Raw genomic sequence first — 23,892 nt, forward strand, 5'->3', positions numbered from 1 at the left:
CACGCTCGAGCGGGGCGACTGGCGCTCGAGCGTGAAAATCGTGCTCCCAGCATTTTGTTGTGTTTTGCAGTCTGCTCGAGCGGGGTAATTTACGCTCGAGCGAGACATTGTGTCTTATGATCGAGCGGGTGTCGAGCGCCTAATCGAGCGTGAATTTCACCTATCCAGCACTTTTGACTATTTTGCAGTACGCTCGAGCGGGTAAGTCTACGCTTGAGCGGAAACCTTTGTATGCATGTCCGCTCGAGCGGCGTAGCGTACGCTCGAGCGGGACCATTGTTTTCTGAAAATATTTTTAAAGTGCATCTTTGCATCCTCATTCCATACTAGGCATTTCTAGGCCTAGTTTAAGGCATCTTAATGAGGATATTGATGTAGGATCACACTGAGTCGAGTTGGGGATTAAGTTATTATTTTCCCAACTGTGTAGCTTAGTGTGTGTTCATTCTGCAACTGTGTAGGGTTGGCATCCGGAGACACGTACTAGCTTATCTGTAGCCCAGAACTCTGTGAGTAACAACTGTGTAAAGATATGTTCAAATATGAATATCTTCTGAATGGTTAAACTGTACTGTTTCTGAATTGATACTGTTAACTGAATGAATGTATGTCCTCTATTCTGAACTGTATTGTGGCATCCTTAGCAACTACTGCTACTGTTACTGTTACTGCTACTGTTACAGAGATCTCTGTTGGTTCCCATGTTTGGAACCATTATTGATGGCCATCATTGACTGTTCGGTCTTTTAAGACCTACTGTTTACTGTACTGCTATGCTAACGGATGTACCACATATGACTGTTATGACTGAATGACTGATATACTGAATCAATTGACTGTTTTCAATAATGAAGGACATTCATTCTTAACCTCTTTACGCATTATGTTATTCATTGGGCTTTAGCTCACTGCTCATTTGTATATGTAGGTGTTCAGGCACCGGACCGCTGCTAGGGGCGTCAGGCAAGCTTTTGTTTTGTCAGCCAACCACTGTGCCTCACTGCGAGGTTCCAAGTGTAATCAAACTTAGGCTGCTTTTGGGGTGTCCCAGTTTCACCCAACTGTCACTGTTCTATAATACTGTATAGACTGAAAGTCTTTGTATTGTACTGTCTTAATAGGGATTGAGTCCCTGATCTGGATGATTGTAAATGTTGTGCTTACTGTTTGTACTGATTGTATATATGTATGTATGAAAAGACTTTTTACATACAGCCTGTCACAGTTCATTGGACATTGTTTATTTACTGATTTGGCTTATGCCATGCCCCTATACTCTGTATTACTATTAAGCAAGCCATCGGTAATCTCGGATTACTGGTCGGTTACGGTGCTAAACCCATAGGGGCGGGTTTGGGTCGTGACACTAGTTGCATTCACATGGCATCTTAGAATAGTCGAGCCTATCTTAGTTGCATTTTGCATATGTTGCATTAGGCATTCTTAACATAGCTAGGATCATGCATTGATTTCTAACATAGCTTTTGTTTTGGCTCGGAGTACTAGGTAAGTTTTTATGCTTTAGCATCCTTACATACGTGTGAGTGTTGCCATGTTTAGCATGCTTGCCATGAGGCTATGTGCTTAACTGCTATAACTGTTTGAATGCCTGTGAGTGAAAGTTTGATTGCCTGAATTGGAACAACTCGATGATTGTGAGTTTTAAGCCCACTTGAAGTAGCAAAATCATGTTTTTCTAAGCCCACTTGAGGGTGGCTAATCCGCGTCTTAGCCTACTTGCGAGTAGCACTTTCAAACCACTTTAAAAAACAAACATGAGTTGTCTTGTTCTAATCCGCGTGATTGAGTCTATACTTGTATGCTATGCGCATTACATAGTAAGCTAGCTAATAAACCGGAATGAGAACACATGTATTAAAACAACATATCATGCTTAGTAGAGGCCGATCCTTTGATCGGGCGAGCGGGGGTGCTCATTTCAGGACCTTCCCCTCTCGTACCTAAGTTCTCGAGCCGAGGCAACTTTGGTGATGACAGACACATGGCCTTAGGCACGAGTCAGGGTTTCTTAAATTTCCAAAAAACAAAATATTTAGGTGGCGACTCTGAAATCTGGCAAAGCAGTCCATGTTTGGCACTTTTTGATTAAAATCGATTTTTTAAAATGATTTGCCGGATTTGGACTCTTTGGTGATTTATCAGTCTTACATTGCACTTTGTGAGATTAGATTCAGAACCGTGACAAGAGTCCGAACTGTAGTAGCTGGAACTACAATTCGCGCCCTCACGCGCGGAGCAGAGTTTGGGGCGGTCTACAGTTGGTCCTAGAATCAGTATAAGAGGCAATAATTGTTTTCTTCAAGGGAAAACTTCACATAGTTAAAGCACATCAACCATAGTTAATTGGAGGGGTAAATTAGAATCTGACAAATGAAATTCGGAAAACTTAGTTCTATTGATAAGTACTGTTTCATTTGATTACATTCTCAATTTCATAGAAATGTGGAATGGACAAAGTTACAAGGTCATGGAATTTAGTCCAACAAAATTCAATAAATGAATACTTTTTTCCTACTCTATCCTCTATTTTGTCTAGGTTTTGTTTATCTAATTGATAAGCCCTTAATTGAGAAGAGAGTTGTTGGGCCTTCACTTCAAATTCTATCTGTTTTAGGGCTTTATCTGTGGCATCCATCTCCTCTTCTTCATGCACTTCGTTCATTGCAACATCCTCCCCATGCTCAGAATCTTGGTTCTTGAAGGCCTCATATTCATCAAGGAGGTTCTCTGCCTCATACTGAACTTGAATTCGAGTAGAGAAGGCTTCATCCAGAACTTTACTGGTAATGGAAGCCTGGAAGTGCCAGTTGAGCAGGAGAGGAAGTTGGTCTAAAAAGGTATAAAGTTCTATTTGGGCCACGGGGTTGAGAAGATGACTTCGAGACATAATGTCACAAGCCCATAGAAAGTTTCTGTGGGGAATGTCATCTTGAAGGACTTCAAAAGTTAAATGGAAGAAAGCAGCAAGTAAGGTCTGAGCCGTAAACTGCTGATAAGGAGTTGGAGGCACTGGGGCCTGGTAGGGGGTGAAGTTTTGGTCCTCAGAGAGAGTAAGTCTCAATTTATCAATCCAATTTGGATTGGAAGGTAGAGAAGGAGTAGTCGGAGGTTCCCTGATCGAATCTAGGAACTCAGGTCTGGCCACACATTCTAGCCAATCGGAGGTATAAAGTTTTGCTTTTTTGGCTAAAAGCGCAGGACTAATCCCTAGAGCTTCACCAGGACGTTGGACACTTTGAACCATCCGAGATGGCAAGGTAGAAGTGTACCATGATGAAAGCAAATTGTCTTTAAGACTGTGTATGCGATCGATAGGAACATATGGATATACTACAGAACTGCGTCTGGAATAAAGGATTTCAAGAGGGTCATCAAATTCTGGGAATTAGTGATGAATGCATTCCCTCGTCTGAGGTTGAGTAGGGGTAGGCCAAGTTCCCTAGCCAGAGGTCGTAGAAGAAGAAGAAGCAGCAGCTTCATCCCACGCGGAAGGTTTTGCTGCAGAAGAAGAGCTTCTGATATCATTGATTACAAATTTGTGTTCGAAAGAATCGTAAGCAGAAGGTTCTTGGTTTGAAGGTCGGTGATTTGCGAAAGCTTCCATAACTTGTATAAATGGGGGTGGATAAAGATAAATCAATGCATGAAGGTTCTTTCGAGGACGAACAACATCATCAAATAACTCTTCGTATGCTTGATCAATGTAAGAGAAGATTGGCTTGGCCATAAAAGATGTGTCAATCTTTTCGAATGCTGAGATAGTGGGGATGTTCAAAGGATTAGAAGAGAATTTAATGTAAATGATGAATGACGGTTGCATTTATGGAAAATGCAAAGCCCATGCACGTTCTAAGACATGGATAAAATATCTTGATCCACTAATATCACCAAGTATTGGGTATATTAGTGCGGGGGGTAATGTTGGCGTCATATTTTGTATAAGCCAATTACAGTTCGACACGTAGTTGGATAAGGGCAATACGGGAAGACGATTCAAATCTTCAATCATAATCACACACGTGGCAGTTAATATTGGTTTTTGTAGATCTGCATAGCACTGGATCAACAAAGAGATGCAAGATGACGTGGCTTCAACGGTTACTCATATTTAAATTCAAAGTAAGGAAGAAAGCCTAACTGCAGATATGGCATAGTGGAGCTAACTATAAGGCAACATGATCAGCGACCATGGAAGGATGGTTCGACGGTTAGAAATGCAGTTCGACGGTTGTCATTGAGAAGTATAAATAGCAGAGAAGGCCCCAGAAAGTGCCTCCAGACTCAGATCCAAAAAACCAATTTTATCTACTTTATTTCCTTTCCAGTTTTTACATTTCTGTACTTTAAATTCCTGCACTGCACTTCATTTATAGGAGTAGTTTCGAGTAGTTTGTTGGTGTAAACCTCTACGAGGCTGATTTGGATCTTTGTAAGTCTTCTATTTTACTTAATGAAATGTTACAATTGTTTTTCATATAAATCGTTGTTTGCTCAATTCTCCTAAACAAAGCCACCAGTAAAAGTCCTCTTCATTGAGACTGAAAGAACTAAAACATAATCGTCTGATAATTGGTTGGCAATTAATATTCTGTAATGACTGATTGATCCTTGCTGGCACGCTCAAAATTACAATAATAACTTTCGAAAGCCAAAAAAGCCAACACATATACATGAAAAGTAGTGAGAAATAGTATGTAAGAAAGCAAAAGGATAATATAACACCTAAAATATACCTAGAAGATAGCATGGCAAGAGAAAATATCAAGCAAGTTTATCAAACCTTCATTGGAAAAGGGCTCTCTTTGTTTAATATGTAACTAGTAAGCAAAAAGGACATTAGCCATCTATTTGTCAAAACACTCCACTGTGTATCAAAACCTAAGATACTATTCACTAGTGTCTAAGACAGAGACTAGGATTACTAATCTATTCAGAGAAGAGATAGTCAGATTTTGCAGCTTATTACTACCATTACTTACATGTCTATGCCCCAAAAACTAGATTGATCCTAATTCCGAAGTAGGAACTCCAACAGGCTGCCAATATAAGAAGCTGCAAAAAGAAAATTCCTCTTCAAGACTATTTCGAGTGTGCTCTCATCTACTTCTTCCTCATTTGTAACTTTAGCAAAACAGGATCAATGTTCACTTGCCCTTGCAAGTCCCCATTTGATCCATCGAGCAAAACAAGGCTCTCCACATAGGGACTGGCATAAAATGAGCATTTGACACCACGCAAACCATGTTTCTCAATGCGCTTGCTCTCAGGCTGATACGAAACCATATCTCCACCTCTAGTGCCCATAAGCAATTCGCCACTCTCCCTAAAACCAAACACCAGCATTAAGTCAACATTATATTGCTTTGTCCACGACTCCACAACACCATAGTCTTTCATCACCCATATGGAAACACATTTATGGTTTGCACTATTATCAATAAAACTCACCGCGATCATAGTCCCAACTAAATGAACTCCCAATTGCAACGGGAAAGTAGGAGCCACTGTTTCCGGGAGCTCAATCTCATGGAACAATTCATCACCAAAACCAAATGATCACATTATGGAATTTACCATCCCCAACTCGCTTGTATGCAATCTAATGTGCAAAACCATTCAGAAAAACATGTTTCCAGAAATTCTCAACCATATTATATGAAGGAACACCACAAGTCAGGGCTTTCCAAGAACCGATTTTAAGCGAGTAAACCTTAACTTTAGGAAGAGGAATTGCAATTTTTCGCCTCTCAAAGTGAGAAATTCTAACTACCTTATAGTCATTGGTTCGCAAATCGAAGCCAAACCCTAGAACAGACATGTAAGGAATATAGGAATCGAGAGAAAGAATGGGTTTTGGATGGGCCACATGCTTGCGAATCATGGGGTTCCAAAGGATTATATTGTGTTTGTCACCAAACTGATCGTCAGAGAGACAAACCAAGCCATTACAAGTACCAACAACCCTGAAATAGAAGTGGGTTTTGAATATAGAAGTGAATTGGGCGTAGTGGTTGAAGGTTTTGTTGTCGAAACGCAATGAGTAGTGTTCTTGATTGGGATTGAGACAAGTGTGTCTGAGTAGGAGCGAGTAAGAGTGTTGTTGGTGGACTTGTTGAGGTGGGTACTGATAAAACTAGGACTGCTGATGAGAGATCGCCATGGTTTCGACACACAAGTGAATCGAAGCAGAGATTTTACAGGTAATCTGGAGAGAATTTCGATCAATACGTCTTCGGGAAAGTAGTCCGACATTGTTGAGGCTATCAGAATGAGAGTGTCTTTGCTTTGACTTCGCCTTTTATTTACCCTGATTATTATTTTATTTATTTATTTTATTATTATTATTATTATTATTATTATTATTATTATTATTATTGGAGTTGGTTATAATTCTTTCAGTGCTGCTACAGACCCCCACTGGGGGTCGACCCCCAGTGACGTGGCGGGCCTTCATTGGCCAGTTTTTTGTTTTGTTTTTTTTTTTTTCTTTCTTCCAATCCCGCAGTGCCACGTGGCACTGGGGGTCGGTGGGGGTGGCATTTGCTGGGGGTCCGGCGCATTTCTGTAATTCTTTTATCATCAGATTATTTAGTATAATTTTTTATTAGAGAAAATTGTTGAAAAATTTAATATAAATTTAGTAGATATTTTTTATTGGTAAAAAGTCTACCATTTTTGAAATAATTTAGTGATAGATCATTTTGTTAGTTTTGGAGGACATTTTATTTTTAATTTTACCCATTAATTTATCCATTGGCTTACGTTAAATATCTGTTCAAAATTTTTTCAATATGTTCAATTTTTTTTCCCCTTATCTGTCCAAATTTTATGATCTTTTTAATTTTTTCACTTATTTGTTCAATTTTTTATCTGTTTAATTTTTTTTATATATATTTAACTTTTTTATCTGTTCAAAATTTTAACATATTTTATTATTATCTGTTCAAATCTTTCTGTTCAATACAAAAATAAAACAAAAACAAAAAATTATTTGTTTGATTTTGATCATCATAGTCATAGTCATAGTCACCACCACCACCACCACCACTACTATACTAATAGTTCGCCGGCGGATACAACCAACGAGCTGACGAAGGAGAGCCAGTTGGCGGCATTAGCTGAGATAAAGATGAGCTTAGAGGTGAGCATGAAGATACTGTCAAAGCTGGAATGTAGATCTACAAAGCAGAAGTACAGATCTGGAGATGCTGTTCTAAGTGAAGTTAAGGCTGACGATCTGATGCCGAGACGCCGATGACGGCGGTGAAGCCAAAGAAGGCACAAAAGACGACGAAGAAGGATGCCTTTAGTGGTTGTAGTGGTCGTTGAAGCCACTGTCATTAGCTGCAATAACGTCGAACTCTCTGACTCGGCGAAGCCAAGGCAGTGGTGGTTCAAATAAGCGTAGAGGTGAAGCCGAGAGAGGAAAGAGGCAAGAGGAGAGAGAAAGATAAGGAATGAGGAAGAGAGGCGGGTTTGCGGTAGAATAACAGGCGTGATTTTAAATATACAGATAGTTTAGTAATCTTGTCCTTATAATAGTGTTTTAGGGCTTGAATTTTTGAGCAAATAAGATTTAAAAATGAATTTATGGCGTGAGTGTGCCTTTTTTTACTCTTTATCAACCAAAATATTATAAAATAAATTTTAAAAAATTAATCATTCAAAAGCTAGGAAAAATTCACTTTTAGTTTCTACTTTTTTATTCGAGTAAATTATAAATATATTTTTTGAAATTTGTGTAAAATATAAACTACCTTCTATAATTTTAAAAATTACATTCTACCTTTTAAAGTTCTAATTTCTTAACAAATGATCATTTTTATTAATAAATAAATCATCAAATAAACTAATAATTTTTAAGAATGTCTAAAATATATTTTAATTAATAATTCAATATATATTTCTTAAAATTTATTTTACATTTTTTACATATTGATTTTTAATAAAAATAATTAAAACAAAATTGAATATATAGTATATATATACTTATCATATCATCAACAATTATATTGAGGGGTTAGTGATTGAAGTGTTTACTTCTTATGTGATTGATTCCATGTTTAAACCTCTCCACAACTTATTTTTGTCTAGCAATAGAGGAATCAATCACCAGTAATATTACATAAACGCAACACTACTGAAAAATAATATTGCATATTGCAGGACTTGAAAGGAGAATACCATGAAAAATAATTTAACATGCCAAAATCCAATTTAGAACCAACAAGTGTGTTCGGCTTGGATTGGCCTAATCCAAGTTAAACACGTTTGCCAATTTCTCCTAAAAAAATCATTGCTTCATTTTCGTACCAAAGAAAATCCTTTGTAGATACAAAATAGAAACACTTTCAGTCCTAGAATGTAAAGGAAAGCACATCAATTGAGGCCAAAAAAATATATAGTGGACAGCAAAATGAAGGTAGAATCAGAGTAGGGCACAACACTCACTAATCACAGAAAGCATCTTTGATAAAGATTAGGATATGGGACAGAGCACATGATGTTGTAGTGTCTATGTTCTTCCATCATCATCTCTTGTAAGCGCTGTGATTTGCCGATTCGTATTTGAATAACAAATCTTAACAGGAAATAACAAAGTTAACCTGCTGAAATTAGAGGTGCATTCATGGAAAATCAGCAGTTTAGGAGCTTGCACTTCCGGTTGTAGCGTGCAACCAAAAAGATATCTTCAGATAATGCAATTTCACAACTTTGTATTAGGCTTTCATCAACAGATCTGTAATTATAACCAGAAAAAAAAAATTAAAAAAAATAAATCATTATCCACACTCCCAAATGTTTCCGGGGTACAGTTCTAACAAAAAAGATCACAATTTTTCACATTGAAGAAACAGGACAAATGATTGCAATTCCTAAAGTTATGAGATTTTAAGCAACTTCCGAATTTCAACTAGTGGTTTCTATTTCAATGAATTGAGTTTGCAGAAAGGACCAATTTTTACAGAGAAGAAAAAAAAAACAGAGCATCGTAATCTCAGCTATGGTATTCATTAATGGAAAAGAGACGACATACTAGACAGCAACTCTCATCTACCCCTTTTCTTCTACATATATCTTCTGTGGGGACATGTTTTGTGAATGATAACACATGGTAGAGGTGACGCCGGCGTGTCATCCGGAGAGCCACGTGGCATGGTTATGTGTCGAGATGATCTCGGCTAGGCTGAGGTTATCTGCGGAGATATCGGAATCCGAGATGATCGGATAGGGGACAAGAGTCCTAAAATGGGGGAGGATCTCAGTTTAAATAAAGATAAAGCTCTTAGGGAGTTTATCCCTATCTAGCTGAGGGTCCAGGATAGGCATTGAGCCTGAGTTCATTGAAGCTAGGCTTCCACAGGGATCAAGTTAGTGCTGGTTATAAAAGTAAGGTACCCTCGTGGGTCTAAGGTATGCTTTTTGTATTCTGGCTAGTGAGTTAAGCTCTATTTGTTATCTTTAAGAGATAATTGAGTACTGACTTGATCGTCGGAGTGCTCCCGGGTATACGAACCACCACCGGAATCTTATCTTTCTATAACAAGTTGTTCGAGCGTTATCTATTCTGTCTGTGCTCTCCTGCTGAGTTCCTGTTTGGCAGTGTGGTCGGAAATCAGCATCCACAATTTGGCACCGTCTGTGGGAAAGTAAGGAGAATAGATGGCCAACGTTGGACAGAAAGAAAAGATTGGGGGCGACAACCCTAGTAGGAGCGGTAAAAGCACATATCTTAACGTTAAGGAAGACAATTGTAATGAAGAACCTCGGGATAAGAATCCCGAAGAAAAAGACGTCGGCCATGAGGGAGACACCCCGAAGAAAGCATGTCGAGATGGGTATTACAGCGAAAGCGACCTCCAGGTATGGAATGATAGATGCCTGAGAAGGGATGGCGAGATGGAGGGAATGACAAACAAATTGGCAGACCTACAATTGCTTATCAACTTCATGATGCAGAACAACGTCATACAGCCACCGTATCCATTGGAGAACACACCGATTTCAGCGACCAAGAATGATGGCCGGAAAGTTGGGCATAAAGAAATCCTTGCAGTCCCTTAGCATAACAGGGCAAAAGAGCAATCGCATCAGCCTTCACGGGAGGTCGGGCGAGGAGAGTCGAGGAGAGGAGAGTCTTAGAAGACACTTCATGCCAAGAAACTTATGTCAAGGAACATTGGCATGTTCAAAGGAAAGAGCTTTGTTTTGGCATGATAAATGAAGGGTGATCCAAGAGGACTCATAATGACACCGGGAGCAGTGCACCAAAAAGGTTGAAATCCGTTGACAGTCGAGCTCCTGGTCGGACTGAGGAGGGTCTGAAGGACTACCTCCAGAGGAAAAGGTAGAATGCCGAGGTCACATCTCCCGTGAAACCGAAGACACCGTTCTTAGTAAAGTTGGACAGGTTCGAGGCCCCAAAAAGGTTCCATACGCCGAGGCTCCAGATATATGATGGTAAGTCCGACCATAACTCTCACGTCGGCTTGTACCTGAATTCAATGGCGTTGTACACCAGGAATGAAACTTTGCCGTCCAAGGTATTCCCCTCATCTTTTAGGAAAATCGCATTAGACTGTTTCACAAGTTTTCGAAAGGAACTGTGAAGAGTTTGGAAGGCTTGGCCGAGATGTTCATGGCCAGATTTGTCAGAAACAAATTGTAGCCATTAAGGGTAGACTCCCTGATGGCTTTGAAGATTGGCGAGGGTGAAAGCCTTAGGGCTTATGCCAAAAGGTACTATGAGGTGTTCAACCAAATACCAGGATGAAACCGGAAATTGGTGGTCGTGTCTTTTAAGAATGGCCTGGAGGATGATTGCATGTTACAGAAGTCATTGGTGAAGACTCTACCAAAGAGTATGGAGGAGCTCATGGCAAGGATCGAAAAATATGCCAGAGCGGAGGAGGATACGCTAGGAGCAAATGTGTCGAGGCAAGAGAAGAGAAACGGCTCATCGAAGTGAAGCCAAGGTAATGTTGGATTTAATAGGCAAGAAACAAGGCAGAGAGCTGCACAGGCAATCACCACTGTGTTCCAGATCCCGGTTTACAAAGTTCTGGAGAGGATTAGGAGCCAACCGTATTACAGAGCACTAGAGAAGGTTCCTAGCGAATTTATGGGAAGAAGCCTTGGAAAGCACTGTGCTTACAACAACGAAGATAGGCACCTGACAGAGGGCTGTAGAGCCCTAAAAGCACATTTGGAAGATCTGGTAAGACAAGGTCACTTAAGGGACCTAGTGGATAAGGCCAAAACAAGGGAAGAGCAAGCAAGGTTACCCCAGGCGCCGGCAACACCACCTCTACCAGCACCGCAGTCGCAACCGCAAGTAGATGGACATCGAATGATCAATGTGATCCACTCGAAGGTCAATGAAAACAAGGTACGTGGAGAGACCTAGAGGGTGAAACACTTACAGCATATGTATCAGGTCCAACAAAAGAGGCGTAGGGTAGACGAATACCAGGGACCAATTGTAACACCCCCATTTTCATGCCCAAATGATAATACAATAATTATGGCCCTTTAAAGTAAAACTGATAATAAATCCTCATACTTGCATTACATGATGTAAATAGTCCTCATGCGATAATACAGTTAATCCAGCAACAATTAATTAAACAACAATTACCCCTAAGGGTTTACAAGTTTCCAAGGCTTAAGCCTGGTTACACAAAACGGTTATTCAAACCAAGATTTTGAAACCCGGACCGGATCGGCCGGTTCAACTGGTTGAACCAGTGACCGGGTGAGGTTCCGGTCCGGTTGACCCTCTAAAACTGGTCAAATATAAAAACCAGTGTATTTACATAGAACCGGTGAAATCGGTGGTTCAACCGGTGAACCGTTCAAACCGGTACCGGGTTAATTGAACCGGGGCAGTTTACTTATATATATATATATATATATAAAAAAATAAATAAATTTAGATATGTTTCTGTTTTTCGTTGCTTATCTTCAGCCATCTAGGGCTTCTTCACACAGGTCTCTTCCATTCCCTTTGTTAGAACATCCGATCTATCTCTCTGTTTTTTTTTCCGCCATTAACGAATCAATCAAGCAAGGTTCTCAACTTTACACACTGATTCACCACCACTGCTACCAAGAATCTCAGCCGCCAGTAGCCTCCAGGTATTATTTTGATGAATCTTTGAATCTCCTTCTTTGTTTTTCAAAAAAATTGGGTCTACTTACAATAGATTTTCGATTTTCCTTTTCCTCTATTTTTTTCTACAGAATGAAAAATATATAGAGATTCTCACAAAAAATTTTCAGATTGAAAAATATATAGAGATTTTTTATTCTTCTATTTTCTATTTTTTTCTTCAGAATTTTTTTCCCCCCTTTATAGATAGATCATAGATATATAGAAAACATATTTTGAATTGAAATGGTGCACTAATTTCCCAATGTCAAACGACTACTTCTCAGTTGAGAGTGAAGACTAAAGTGAGAGAGAGGGGTATAGAGAACCAAAGAGTGCATTTGTGAAGAAACCCATCTCATTATCTTCACCCAAAAGGTACTTCTCATCCCTTTTATCTCTCTATCTCAAACATTTTACACCATTTTACTTTTTTTTTTTTTTTTTTTTTTTTGTGGCAACTCATTGTTTTAAAGGTTGATATTATTGTGATATTTTCTATCAATTTCTTATTTTTCCTGCCTAAATATCTAAAGATCTCTCTCATGCTTTCACTTTGATTGAGTTTTTTATTTTACTTTAATGTCTGCATCAGATTGTGAAACGGGTCAATATCAGGTCTTCTGTTGATATTACCAGTCAATTTAATATTAAAAGACATTAATTTTCAAATATTTATGAAGTTAAATTGTGATTTGGTGGGTATGTTATTCTGGGTTGCTTCTTGATTTGTGAATTTAGTGATGATAATTTGGATACCCATGAATAATTATGATTATTTTCCTTTTCTTATGACCTATTTTATTCAATGCATCTAATAGTTAGAAGAAAATTAACTTTCAAATTTTGAACTACACTTAATTTAACTATTGTATTGAATTTATCTTCTTTTTCTTCTCTTTTTTTCGTTTTTTAATTGAGTCTTTGGCCAGAATAGGAGTACTTTTTGATTATGATTATTGTATTGTATTGTAATGAATCCTACTTTCTGGAATATTAATTTGAATAGAAGTACTTTTTTTCTTTTTTCTTTTTTTCATTTGTTCTTATTCTACCTTGTAGTTGTGAGAGATGTCATCTGGCCAGAATTCAACAGCTAATTGCACTCAAGCCACAAGGGGAAAATCTGATATTGCATGGGCACATGTTATCAAGGGACGAGATGCCAATGGGAAGAAGACTTACTCATGTATGTATTGTGGGAAAACTATTAAAGGTGGAGGGATTAATAGAATGAAGCAACATCTTGCAAAGAAGTCAGGTGAGGTTGGGCCATGTAAAAAAATTACCCAGATATTCAATATCAAATGCATGAATCTTTGAAAGCATTTGATGAAAAGAAGAAGCAAAGTGAAGAAAATTATAATCAATTAAATCCTTATGGTCCAGGTGGCTTTCAATTTGAGGGTGATGATGTTTATGTTAATGTTGATGATGAGGATGATGAGGTTGTGAGAAAAATTCCTCAGAACAATAAGGGCATTTCAATCAATGAAGGAGCTGGAAGTGGGAATAAGAGTAGAGCACCAATGACACAGAAAGGGAAGGGGAAGAGACATGAACCAACAAAAATCGGTGATTATTTTGCACCAAGAACCACTCCAGGTTCTTAACCAACTATCAAAAGTGCCCTCCAAACTAAAGAAGCCATACATAGAGCACATATGATTGTTGGCAAATTCTTTTATGATACTTGTATTCCAATCAATGCTGTGAACTCCATTTATTTTCAGCCCATGTTTGATGCCGCAATTGCCATTGGTCCAGGATATAAGGTCCCTACGTACCATCAACTTCGAGTTCCTTTATTGAGAGACTCAAAAAAAGAGCCTCAATTGTATATTAACACTTTGAAGAGTTCGTGGGCTGCTTGTGGATGTACTATTATGGGTGATGGTTGGACTGATGCTAGACAAAGAAATATAATAAATTTTCTTGTCTATAGCCCTATGGGAATTGCTTTTGTGAAATCAATTGATGCCTCTGATGCTGTCAAAGATGCTACTCTTCTTTCTAAATTGTTTCTAGAGGTTATTGAGTGGGTAGGAGTGTCGAATGTTGTTCATATGGTGACAGATAATGGAGCAAATTATAAAGCTGCTGGAGGACTTGTAAATGCTACTTACAAATCTATGAATTGGTCTCCATGTGCAGCTCATTGCTTGAACTTAATCTTAGGTGAAATTTCCAAGATGAATCATGTGCATGAGCTTGCTATTAAGGAATCAACGGTGACAAGGTACATATACAACCGTTCATGGTTGTTAGCTCGGTTGAGAAAGAAGAAGAGTTGGGCTGAAATTGTACGCCCAGAAACAACACGCTTTGCCACTACTTTCCTTGCATTGCGTAGTATTCATGAGCATATGCATGATTTGCAAGCTTTGGTGACAAGTAAGGAGTTTGCAAGTTCAAGATTTGCCAAAGAGAAGAAAGGAAAGGATGCCATTGATATCATTTTAGATAAACAATTTTGGAAGGATTGTTTCATCATTGTTAAGATTGTTGAGCCACTTATGTGTCTCTTGCGCATTGTTGATGGAGATGAGAAACCGTCCATGGGATATGTTTATGAAGGCATGTATAGGGCAATCAAAGGTGTTAAAGATATTTTCAAGAGAAATAAGAAGTTGTATAGGCCTTACACAACAATCATTAAAACTCGTTGGGATAATCAATTGCGAAAGAATATATATGTGGCTGCTTATTGGTTGAACCCAACTTTTCAATATGATCAAGCTTCATTTTGCAAAAAGCCAGAGGTTATGAATAGTGTACTTGATGTGATTGAAACTAAAGCCACATCAAGTAAAACAAAGCTCATGAATGAACTTAGATTGTTTCGAGATCGACAAGACAGTTTTGGAAGAGAGCTTGCCATTATTACATCAAAGAAAACGCAACCTCGTAATCTCTCTCTCTCTTTTTTTAATAGTAATTATCATTATTATATGCTTTTTATTAGAATATTTTATCTCATTTATCAATTTCTTGTTTCTTTTTATTTTTTATTTTTTATAATATCTTTCTTTCTTTCTTGATAATAAGATGAATGGTGGAAGATGTTTGGACACAGTGCTCCAAATTTGCAAAAGTTAGCCATTCAAATTCTTAGTCAAACTAGCAGCTCTTCTGGGTGTAAAAGGAATTGGAGCGTCTTTGAACGCATACATACAAAGAAGAGGAATAGACTAGAACATCATAGGCTTAATGATCTTGTGTATGTTCATTATAACTTGCAATTGAAGAATAGATAAATTAATCTTTCTCATATAGTAACTAATGGATTCTTTATTTTATTCGTTTATTTAGTCTTACAATTGAATCAATATAGAAAGTATTACAAAACAAGGAATTATGATCCCATTGACATTGAAAGCATTGACAAAACCGAGTTTTGGATAATTGAAGAAGAAATACTAGAACAAGAGCCTCCATTGCTCGATTATGATGAGTTCGAAAAAATGCTTTATGAAGAAGATGAGCTTCCACGATATAAAAAGCAATGTCATGGTCTACGAGATGGTTAGAAAATATTGTTTCATCATTATGCAACAATTTTTTTTTTTTTTTATCTATCATTATCAAAATGATAGCTTAATGATTTTATTTTAACTATTGTAGATGATGTTGAGGATGATATGGTGGTAGAACTTCTTAGAGATGACATCGACTTGGGATCTTTTGGTGACGTGAACATTGATAATAGATCAAACAATCTGAGCTCTAGTGCAAATGCGAATGAGAATGATGATGATGATTGGCTAAATTATCGTCCCTAAGAAATTTAGGCAACAATCAAAGATTGTTTGTGATGTTATGTTGTGTTGTCTGTAACCTTTGGACTTAGTTTTGTCTTTTTTGTAACTTATGTTTTGTGGATTGCTTTTGTTGGATGCTTTCATAATTTTTATTACTATGATTGTTGTTTTTAATGGCTAAATTTTCATCTTTAATTTTATTTGTTGTTAGATGTAAAGTGTTATGGCTTATATTCAGGAATTTTTTTTTTAATTATAGAAAAACATCACTAAAAATATTTAAGAATTTTTTAAAAAAAAAATTGAAAATTTAATATTTAAATTATTAATTTATATTTTTTAAAAAATTATTTATGACATAATTATGATGTCACGGTTCGATCCGATTCAACCCATCGGTTGAACCGGTGACCCGTCCACCCGATCATTTTTCCGGTTCGCTCACCGGTCCGGTTTTTAAAACCTTGATTCAAACCCACACATACAAAGCCCTTGGCTTACAATCAGAGTCACAGCAAATGAGCACATTATGCTCTCTGCTCACACTTCCACGCCTTCAGTTAGGGGGAAACACCACATCTTTTCTTGCACAAAAATCTCGTAGAGTGAGCATAAAGCCCAGTAGGAAATTCTTAACAAAGTATATACATTTTATACAAGTCTCGTGAGATGGAATGCTTATGCCATGCCATGCCTTTTTTAAAGTAAAACACACATTCATCTTTTGAAAAGCGTCATGCTCAATGATGTCATACAATTTTAGCTGCTCAACATTTATCAAATTTTATTCAAGAGGCGGTAAATACAACTTCGTAAATCCCTAGGTCGGTGTTTGCAAGTAGACTATACAAGTACTACCAATTTGTCATTTTTACCGGTATTAACCGGAAGGCTTGACACCTCTAATCTGTCATTTTTACCAGTATTAATTGGAAGGCTCGACACCTATAATCTACACCACCTTTCAAGACTTACCAACGTATTTACCCCAAAACCATTTCATGAAAACTTGTTTCTCAACATTCTTTTCTAAATGCAAAGCTTTCAAATCAAACTTCAAAGCTCTTCATTATCAAATAAATTGATATGCCAATGCAATGATTAATAATGTAATACAATATTTCTTCCACTTTCAATACTCCCACACAATATTCCCATTGTGATCAAAATTCTCATTTCTCACTTCAATGCAATTTCACAAGATGAATAAATACTTTTATTTCAATTCATCTTAGGGATAACAAAATTCCTGCATTTCAAGCATTTCCAACAACTTGGTCATTTCAAGACTATATCAACACTTTTAAACAACAATTTCCAAAACTTCAACAATTATCTTATTCCATGGAAAACCATCATTTATATGTAATAAATAAACAATTTTCAAACATCATTTATTTCGACACACAAAATAAATATAACAACATATTCTAAAGATTTTCAACATCTTTCTCAAAATATCCCCAATATCTAGGTTTTCTCACCAAAAACCATTCAACTTCAAATATTTGAGAAGATCTCACCAAAAACATCTTTCTTTCATCAACATAGTTCAAAAACCCTCAATTTCTATTTTTAGAAGGAAAATAAGGTAATCCCACTTTCAAAATCACTCATCTTCTTAAATCAACAATCAATTTTCAAAACTAATCAAATGATGATTTCAAAAATCATCTAGATCTTGCAAAAAAATATATATAACTTAAAGAAAATCCTACCTCAAGCTTAGAAAAGAAGATAAGCAAAACAAGGTTGAAACTCCAAAGTTGTCGAAACTAACTTCTACTTGGATCAAAATGAAGCTCTTGATAAGCTCTACACTTAATCTCAAAGGAGCAAGGCAAGAAGATGTTTCCAAGTGAGTAGATCTAAAGATCTTTGAGCAACAAGTGATTTTGGAGAGGGAGAGAGTGACTCACGGTTTGGAGAGGGAAAAAGAGAAGAAAAAGTAAATAAAATGTTAAGTGAGGGACCTATTTATGGTGCTAGGTCAAAGTAAAATAAAATCACAAAGTCAACCCAAAAAATCAAGTCAAAATCCCCAAAAAGTAGGCCCAAACCTGATTGAAATCTGGAAAAAAAAGTCTGCAGGAGTCGACCCTTGCAACACAGGGGTCGACCCTATGAAGAAACTTATGTTTGACAGCATGCAAGGGGGTCGACCCTTAGACAGGAGGGGGTCGACCCTATTTTCCAGCAACTAACACACAGACATAAGAGGGTCGACCCTCCCCTGACTGCTGTCTACTCTATTTTCCAGCAACACTTTCAGAAACTTCACCAACAGGTAAGGGTCGACCCTTAGGAAGGCTGGTGTCGACCCTATAATAGAATTTCTATGTCTCCAAGGAACTTTTGACAAGAATAAGTGCGAACAACCAAACCCAACAAGTTTAAATCAGATTATACTCCTCCAAAACCAACCCATAACAACACCAAAGATTTCCAAAATAAAAATAAATGATTCGAATACACTTTCCCAAAAGCTTTGAAGGCACAAATGCTACAACACGTGTCCTTTACTGAAGCCGACCTAGACATGGTGCAACATCCACACAACGATACGCTGGTGATATCCCTCAAGATTGGAGAATGCCAGGTAAAGCATATTCTAATAGACCAAGGCAGCTCTTGTGACATCATGTATGCCAGATGTTACAAGGCGCTCGGCCTCCACCAAGATGATTTGGAACAGTCCAACAGTCTAATGGTCGGGTTCAATGGAACGCCGATGTAGCCGTTGGGAGCAGTAAGTTTGGAGGTGCAGGCAGACACTAAAAAGTTAAGTACAGAGTTCACAGTAATTAATACCCCCTCCCCTTACAATGTTATCTTGGAGAGGCCATGGTTGCACGCAATGAGGGATGTTCCCTCAACACTGCACCAGCTATTGCGGTTCCCAACAGAGCATGGAATTGAAGAAATCAGAGAGGATCGAGTGCAGGCAAAGAATTTCTCCATGACAGCAATGAAATCCACTTGCAACGTATAAGAAGCAGAAACAGTAGAGATTGAGGACGAGAAAAGCGAGGAAGCCTTAAATAAGATCCTGTTCCAACAAGGGGATGAAGAACGATTCTTCCTTCTCGGCTCAGGTTTGGCCAATGAGGAGGAAAGGGAGTTAGAAGCATTCTTACGAGCAAACATTGAGGTGTTTTCCTGGATGCCATACGAGATGCCTGGCATTGACCCCGAGGTCACTTACCACAGATTAAATGTGGACAAGTCGGCTAAACCTGTCATCTAACGAGCAAGAAGGCCAACGTTGATGCATGTTGAGGCAGTAGAAAAGGAGGTAGATAAATTACTGGAAGCCAGAGCCATTCGAGAGGTAAACTACCTAACCTGGTTGTCAAACACGGTTGTTGTGAAGAAGAAGAATGGGAAGTGGAGGGTCTGCGTGGACTTCACTAGCCTGAATAAAGCTTGTCCCAAAGACAGTTTATCACTCTCCAAAATTGATTAATTGGTGGATGCCACTTCAGGGCATGAAAGGATGAGCTTCTTGGACGCATACAGGGAGTACCATCAGATAACATTGTATCCCCTGATGACGAGAAGACTGTATTTATCACCCTAAAAGGGTTGTATTACTACAGAGTGATGCCTTTCGGGTTGAAAAATGCAGGAGCAACCTACCAGAGGTTGGTGACCAAGATGTTCAGACATCTAAATGGCAAAATAGTGGAGGTATATATTGATGACATTGTCGTGAAGACCAAAGAACCTGAGAATCACCTGGCTGACCTAAAGGTAGTTTTTGACATTCTTAGAGCATATTGGCTCCAACTCAATGCTTCGAAATGTGCATTTGGAGTTGGGTCGGGTAAGTTCTTAGTCTAATTGGTTACCAGAAGGGGCATTAAGGCGAGTCCAGATCAAATCAAGGCCATCCTGGACTTGAAAAGCCCAACATCGGCAAAACAAGTACAGATGTTGACTGGAAGGGCCGCAGCCCTGAATAGGTTTATAAGCAGAAGTTCAGACAAATGTAAACCATTTTTCAGTTTAGTGAAGTCGGCCACAAATTGTTTGTGGACAGAAGATTGCGAAATCGCCTTAGCGGACTTGAAAAAATACCTGACCACAGCTTCGGTTCTCTCAAATCCTGTACCTGGAGAGAAACTTTTCTTATACTTGGCAATTTCGAAGCATGCAGTGAGTGCAGTGGTAATTAGAGAAGAGAAGGGGGAACAAAGGGTAGTTTACTATGTGAGTAAAACCCTAGTGAGCGCAGAGGTCAGGTACTTACCCCTGGAGAAATTGACAATTGCGTCATTAACAGCTTCTAAAAAGTTAAATCATTACTTCCAAGCCCACAAGATCATGGTATTAACTGAGCACCCCTTGAAGTCCCTATTACAACAAGGAGATCTGACAGGCAGGGTAGCCAAATAGGCAGTGGTGTTGAGCCAGTACGATTTAGAGTTCAGACCCAAAACGACAATCAAAGGCCAGGTTCTAGCCGACTTTGTGGCCGAGTTCACACCTAGAGCCATCCCCCGTCGAGCTCCCGTGAGCCGCGGTTTAGAATGTCCAGGGGAGCAAGAAGAGACCCAGCTGGGAATGAAAAACCCCATAGCAGAGAGGAAGAAAGAAGAGAAACTCAAGCCGTGTGATATTTATATTGGTGATTCCTGTAACACCCTCAAAAATTGGGTAGGGTATATCTATTTATACAACAAATCCACCTGATAAACAAACACATATATCTGGTTAACTATTCCATGCATCCATTTCCGTTAAATCCCAAATGCTAAATACATGCTATTCATATCTCAATGCCCCAGTTCTAATCCCAAGCATACATTTTACTACAAGTATGGAGTGGAAGCCCAACAGATAATAGGTGCCCTACAGGCTTACAAATCTATCTAAGAACATTCTTGGTTACACAAACCGGAGTTTCAACTCAATGCAAATACAGCCCTGGGCTTACATTCAACAAATAACAATAAAACAAAAATGAAGCCTCAGCTCCGAGTCCTCCCAAGTCAATGCCTTGGCGGAGGCATAACACCTGTACCTGAAATGGTTTCCCTTATAGGGTGAGCCACAGCCCAGTAGAAATATACTACACAACATATGAACCATGATAAGATTAAAGAGAAGTATGCTCATGCCATGCTCATTATAAAATAGTTTATCTCTCTTTTTATAGAGCATGCAATGTTGAGATGCAACAACATATATAAAACCATTTCCACTTTAAACCGTATCTGTCACATGAATACAGACTCTGTGAATCTCTAGGTGAGTGTCTACAAGTAGGCCCTAATGCACTACCACTACCATTCTTACCAGTAAACTGGAAGGCTCGACACCTAACCGCGCAGTTCTACACCCCTACCCAGATTCACCAAGTATTCATCTTTTCGCAAACAATACATTTCCAAACATTTCTTAAAAACAGATACATTTCCAATGAAATGAATGTAATGCAATGTCCAATGCAACAAATAAGGAATGTGGTTCAATTTACCTAAGTCTCATGCATTTCTACAACAATCATGGCTATCCTCCACCAATAGCCCAAAACAAATATTTCTAAACAGATATTTAAACAATTAAATTCCAAAAAATTCGTTAAATACAATCTATTCCACATCTTATCAAAATGAACAACTACACTAGTTTTCATATCACAATCATGTCTGATAACCTCTCAAGATCTATTTCTAACCATGTCGGTTTTATTCCAACAGATACATTAAGCAAAATAATACCGTTAATGCCCAAGAAAACATCATTTTCTTTCCAAACTCATTCTCCAAGCATTATTCAACTATAACATCCTATTTTGATCAAAAGCCCCAAAAGTTAAACGCAATTCCTTTATTGTCTTTAAAAATGCTCTTTTGGTCACAAACTAGTAAAAATTTCAAAACCGATCGAGTTGAAATCCATTTTTGTTCAAATTTAAAACATAGTTCTTTCATAACCTTACAAACATATTCCAAGTTTACACTTTCGTAATTTGGGCATCAACTCTTGATTTTTCTCAAAATTTCTCTTTTAAGCAAATAAATCACAAATTTTACAAAAATTTTAATTAAATTATATACAACTTTAAACTCCATATAATCAAGTAAAAGTACATAGGCCCTGTTTGGTAGGGCTTATTTCCAGCTTATTTTTGCTTTTAGCTTAATTTAAGCTATTTTGATGTGTTTGGTTTAGCTTAACAATACATCTTATAGCTTTTTGTAAGTCAAAAATCAACTTATTCTTTGAGTGGGGGAGGAGAAGCTTAATTTATAAGTCAAAAATCAGTTTATGTTCACAGTTATAAGCTATAAGCTGTTAAGCTATAAGTTATAATCACTTTCCCACAGCTCTACCAAACGGGGCCATGAAGAAGTGTAGGAAAAATTCCTACCTCAAGCCAAGAAGCTTTCAAATTTTTCGGCAACAGAAATTAAATTTTCTTGGAGCCAAACGACGCATTTCTTCCTTCTATGTTTTGATCCAAAGCACTCGGGGTCAAAAATGACTTACACTAGATCAAATCCATGAAAAACCAACTTAGAACTCTTTTTCTTTCTTTTTTCCACGGCAAGAACTAGAAAAGAACACCCAAAGTGTAAAAAATATCTATTAAGTTCTATTTATAGATATTTCCTTTTCTTTGACTAAACAAATATATAACTATACAAATATCTAACCATATATATATACACCTATATATATATATATATATATATCTCAATTTAAAAATTCATTTCAACATCTTTAATAATAAAAGTAAATATAATATTTTCTCACTACAAAAAATATTTCGTTTAATGGTACACACCATAAATATTCACAACTCTTTTATGGTAATCAAATAATAATAATAATAAAATCATAACAATATTTCATGGCTGCTAACGGATCACGATTCAATCAATTGGGTCCAAAATGAATTTATTTTAATAATTTAAAATAAATCCTCAACTGATATTAAAGTATAAATTCAATTTGATTCAACTCGTTATAATTCCTTCCGCCTGTTTGTAGATGGGAGTTTGAACCGTCAAGAAACAGGCGCAGGAGTAGTGCTAGTATCGCCAGATGGGCAGTTGTTAGAACAATCTATTCGATTGGGGTTTAAGGCCTCAAATAATGAAGCAGAATATGAAGCACTGATCGCAGGATTGAAGTTGGCGGTAGGAATGGAAGCCAACGAGGTGGTAGTCTTCTATGACTCCCAACTTATTGTAAACCAGGCAACAGGCGAGTATACAGCCCGAGATGAAAGAATAGTAGCCTATGTAAAAGAGGTTGCAAGACTGTTGGCCTTATTTCAGGACTGTCGACTACAGCAGGTTAGCCGAGATGACAACAGTCATGCCAATGCCTTGGCTAACCTGGCTAGTGCAATGAAATCAGGGGAGGCAAGGACAATAATGATGGATTATTTGTCTGGCCCAAGTGTGGAACCACTGATCACAAAGTACGAAGCAATGTGTGTGGAGATGGGCCCAAGTTGGATGGATGCAATAGTAATGTTCCTCAGAGATGGGAAGCTGCCAGATGATCGCAAAGAAGCACACAAGACCAAACTGAAGTTGGCTAGGTTTAGCCTGACAGTAGAAGGACATCTCTACTGAAGGTCCTTTACTGGTCCCCTTTTAAGATGTGTGCATCCCTCCCAAGTTGAAGACTTCTTGTATGAGATACATAAAGGAGTATGTAGAAGCTATGCTGGGGGTAAATCACTTTCTCATAGGGTCATTACTCAGGGGTATTGGTGGCCCTACATGCAGAAGGAAGCTGAAGCCTATGTCAGGAAGTGTGAGAAGTGTCAAAGGTTTGCACCTTTGATGTATCAACCAGCAGCTAATTTGAACCCAGTATCCAGTCCCTGGCCATTTGCCCAGTGGGGCATGGATCTTGTTGGACAACTGCCCCAAGCAACTAGGCAAAAGAAGTTCCTGCTAGTAACAACTAACTATTTCACAAAGTGGGTAGAAG

General features: G+C 38.0%; 1 protein-coding gene across 1 annotated transcript; it reads right to left on the reverse strand.

The window, feature by feature from the left end:
* Positions 1–5,096: 5,096 nt before the first annotated feature.
* LOC114312529 (F-box protein CPR1-like) lies at positions 5,097–6,273 on the reverse strand. Its single transcript, XM_082885545.1, has 3 exons — positions 5,940–6,273; positions 5,669–5,826; positions 5,097–5,577 (listed from the first exon to the last, which is right to left on the reverse strand). Exons 1-3 carry the CDS (start codon positions 6,271–6,273, stop codon positions 5,122–5,124), a joined length of 948 nt encoding a protein of 315 aa, XP_082741671.1. The 3' UTR covers positions 5,097–5,121.
* Positions 6,274–23,892: the final 17,619 nt, after the last annotated feature.

This window comes from Camellia sinensis, chromosome 8 (assembly GCF_055761805.1).
Source record: "Camellia sinensis isolate YWXY chromosome 8, ASM5576180v1, whole genome shotgun sequence".
Classification (NCBI taxonomy): Eukaryota; Viridiplantae; Streptophyta; class Magnoliopsida; order Ericales; family Theaceae; genus Camellia; species Camellia sinensis.

Coding starts and splice junctions, on each gene's coding strand:
- LOC114312529 (XM_082885545.1), bottom strand. CDS start 6,273: ATGTCGGACTACTTTCCCGAAGACGTATTGATCGAAATTCTCTCCAGA. Junction 5,827..5,939: donor GTTTGTCTCTCTGACGATCA/GTTTGGTGACAA, acceptor TGTCTGTTCTAG/GGTTTGGCTTCGATTTGCGA. Junction 5,578..5,668: donor GTGTTCCTTCATATAATATG/GTTGAGAATTTC, acceptor TCCATAATGTGA/TCATTTGGTTTTGGTGATGA.